Source organism: Scomber scombrus, chromosome 15, assembly GCF_963691925.1.
Source record: "Scomber scombrus chromosome 15, fScoSco1.1, whole genome shotgun sequence".
NCBI classification, from domain to species: Eukaryota; Metazoa; Chordata; class Actinopteri; order Scombriformes; family Scombridae; genus Scomber; species Scomber scombrus.
The window spans coordinates 26,908,381-26,912,371 of NC_084984.1; the positions used below are offsets into that span (position 1 = coordinate 26,908,381).

The 3,991-nt window shown below is 41.1% G+C and overlaps 1 protein-coding gene across 1 annotated transcript; it reads right to left on the bottom strand.

Moving 5' to 3' along the window:
• Positions 1-1,601: 1,601 nt before the first annotated feature.
• ier5l (immediate early response 5-like) lies at positions 1,602-2,859 on the bottom strand. Its single transcript, XM_062435004.1, has one exon. The coding sequence runs from the start codon at positions 2,730-2,732 to the stop codon at positions 1,839-1,841; it is 894 nt and encodes a 297-aa protein (XP_062290988.1). The 5' UTR covers positions 2,733-2,859; the 3' UTR covers positions 1,602-1,838.
• Positions 2,860-3,991: the final 1,132 nt, after the last annotated feature.

Consider the following 3,991-nt stretch of genomic DNA (forward strand, 5'->3'; position numbering starts at 1 on the left):
ATAACAACAAAATATGTAGAGAATGGCTGAATACTCTCTTTATTTTGGTACACATAGTGCTCATAAAGCTAATGCATGGATTTTTTCTTCTTCTTCTTCAGGTTATGGCTAAATCATGAGTTTGCCTTTTTAAAACAAAAGGACTAGGATTATTCTTTTACAAAACAAAGTAAAAAAAAACAAAAAAAACTCACAAAACCAAAACATGTTGGAATTATGAATCACTGTGAAGGCTTTGAGCAACAACCATGATTAATAAAGGATGTCAAACTGCCAAAAAAAAATAAGCTGTTGGGGAGCTGAGGTGTAGTGATGACCCCCGAGTAATGAGACCAAAAAAAAAGTGGAACAGAACTGAATTGTTGGCACTCCATTTAAGTGATATGAACTGGATCAAGAGTCCATGTACCTCAAAAAAGTGTTTAAGAGGAGCTTTGAACATGGTGTTTCACATGACAATAAAACTGCTCAGAATGTGCAAGGTCCATTTCAAAAGTGGAGAAGGTGTTTTTTTTTTTTTTTTCTTTCTTTCTTCCAACAAGGCTCCTCAGCCCAGGACAGGAGAGAACAGCAGAGACATTCAGACACTTTCAAATGTACTTTTCAATTGATGACAATAGCTAGCAGTAGTGTGCATTGGATTTAAGGCAGCGGAAGTCAATCCATTTCATTAGACTTAAGTCACAACAAGAGTGTACACTGTAGACATGTATCTCCCATTCTGAAAAAAAATGTAGAGCCTGCACATATACATATACATATATAGATACATATATGGCACAAACTCTCTCCTCGCTCTGTCAAAACTATTGTCGCTAAATTGCTCAATGTTTAAATATCTTTTTCTTTTTTTTTTCCTGCAAAAATAAAGTCCATTCCATTCAAGACCTTGTAGGGGAGACCGTGTTCAGTTGTAACGCCTCAATGTCCTCCAATCAGAAACAAGCGTGCGTGATGTCATCCATCCACTGCACACCCATGAACCACACATCTTATTGAGTTTTTAAGACAAAGGTGTGCTTTGAGGTATCATTCTTAATTTTAATCTCTTGTATATTTTTGAATTTGTTATCAAGAGTTGTGTGAAAGATGAAAATCTACAGAGGTTAAGTAACGGCAGATTTTTATGTGATTTTAGCACATGGTGTTCAATTATGGTTAAAACTGATTTAACTAAATGTTCATAAGTGCATATGTGCAATGTTCAATAGTGAAGTTCAGATTTGCCCAATTTAAAAAAAAAAAAAGTGAATTAATAAACCAATTTTTATCAAATGATTAACCATCACTGAACAGTCTACTGCTACCAAACTGCTATAGGTGATATTATTCACATATTTGCTCTATGTGAACACACTGTTTTCACCAAATACATATTCAGCACACACCCTCCACTACTGGCACATGGAAAGGATGTGGAACAGTACTTTAAATAACTGCGAGTTTCAGAATAAAAGTGCAACGTTCTTATTTTGTTTCCCAATCATTTCCTTCAAACCTTCAAAGAACATTCTGGTTTCATTTCAGATGTTTTAAGAACATTCACAGAAGGTTTCACACAACTTTTCCTCCAAGCTTTGGGCAATATAAGTCTACATAAATTCCTATGTAGAACATTTTCATTTTCCCTGAAGGTGTAACTATGCATCAAGGTTTACCGATTTTTTTCCCATGCTACCCAGAAATGATATGTAACAGTATGAATCAGGACTATTCTGTTTGTTCCCAACCAAAAACACATGAGTAGGAAACAGTTATTGGTTGTTTTACTTTTAGAGGGAAAAAAAAGATGTAACAACTGATCCCAGTCTCCCCTATAGCCTAATAAAGTGTTTGATTTAAAATGCCACAATTGCCCGGGTCCATGCTCCCAGACTGGCCAGAGCTTGCTTGCTACAGATCTGCTCCAAGTCCGCCTGCCTGCTCAGCAGCCCTGAAAACCCCGAGCCGAAGATGGAGATCAGGTTGGAGATGTTGGAAGTGTCCGTGTAGTCCGGACAGGAGTAGGAACAGTCTTCGCGTTTCGCCCGTTTGCGAGCCGCTGTAAAATCCGACACCTCCTCTACATCGGATAAGCAACAACCGAACTCAACCTTCCGTTTTTTGGCCGGGGATTGCGCGCTCTGACCGCACTGGAGCGCGTCACAGCAGCAGTCCTGGTGGAGGTAACCGTTCTCCACCGTGGTCACCACATGCGTGTCCAAATCCAGCACTGTGGTTTTGTTGCAGTGCGTGATGTTGTTTGCGGGAAACTGGTCACAGTGTGACACAGGAGAAGCTTCCATGCAGCAGCTTCTGTAGTAGCAGGGCTCTGGTTCTTTACCGGCGTCCTCCAGAGGACAGCAGCCGGAGAGAGGGAGAGCTGCCCGGCCGTGCGCCGCTGGCTGCACCGCGCCTCGCTGGCACGCAGAGCCGCACAGACTCACCTCCTCCCCGCAGCAAGCAGACAGAGCCTGCTCCTCTTCATCAGCGTCCTCTGCGTTCAGATCCAGAGGGTTCAGCTCCTGGATCTCGTTGCAGACCGTCATCACCTCCTCGTACTGCTGCATTCTGTAGATCTCCGCGTATTTCTCCTTGATGTAGACCTGCCTGGCGTTCCTCAGCACATAGGAGACCAGCAGGTTTTTGTGCAGCTTGATCCCCCCTCTCTGCGTCCTGGAGTTGTGGATCTTCATTAAAGAAATGGAGATCAGGCTCTGCGCGTCCACTGCGCATTCCATGGTGTTGATCATTATTGTGTTGCCCAAGTCCACCTCCTGTCCTGGAGAGGAAAAGCGACTCTGAGCTATCTCAGTAAGAATGGTTTTGTTCGAGGAGAAAGACTCAAGTCAGCTCTGTGGAGAAACATTGGACACAATGATCCGCCTCCCTGTGAAAGCCAGCAATCATTTGCAGATGCTTTGAAACCAGAATATATATATAGTCAAGCGAGAGAGTCCGCCCTCCTCATGAAGAGCCAATCAGCTACCTGGGTTATGTTGAGTGACAAGCAGGGGCTCTGGAAATATGTCGCTGTCGACCAATCAGCGTCGGGCGGTTCCTCTGTACTATTCAAATTCCACCCAGGCTGTCTAACAGGAATGTCCTCATTTCTGCTCAACCAGAGCTCAGACTTCCAAAAAAGCAGTCACTTACTCAACGCTGGATCTGCAAGAACCGGCTCTACAGGATATACATGTTCCAATAGAGATTCTTTTGTAATCCAAACAATACAGCTACTCATCATTGTCTGTTTTTCAGTTTGTTTTTGTATATAAAAATGGTTGTTTTCATATTTTTGTCCAGGATAGCGGAATTATGGAAATCAATTTGAACTGAAACTGAAACAGAATGATAAGAAACAAACGAGCAGCAACAGAAAGCAAAACAACAAACATGGAAACATTCAAAATGAGGACAGACTCATAAGCCTTTACAGACAGAAAGGCACATTTACATGAAACATAATAGTCTTCATAAACCTAATAAATGCTTTTTATTTTGATACAGTGCTTAAAAATGTGTCATGTTTTGTCAGTATTTGTTACATTTTAATACAAGTGTTTAATTCAACATATTGTGTACATGTAAGAGTCATTATGCTACAGTATGATATTGAGGAAAACATCATATAAAACAAGATATTCTGAGAATATATAACTACTTGCAACATGATGGGAGCAGGCAAAGAGAGCAGGGGAATTTTGGGGGATTTGCTGAAGTCATCCTTGAGTTTCACTGATGAGAAAATGTTGAGTCGTCTGGCACGTTAACACCACAGTACTTACAAGTGATTGCGTTACAGACTTTGTGTATTCACAGAAAATAAGCACACCGACCAGGAGTACAATACCTGCTTTGATTAAAAAGGTTGATTCATCCAAATCATATCTAGCCTTAGTTTAGGTCATATTTGTCCAATATAAAGTTTTGATCGATATCTGCCTCGATCCCATTCCAACGAAGGTGAGTGAAATTTCATTTGTGGTGTTCAAATCAATGTAATATGCAG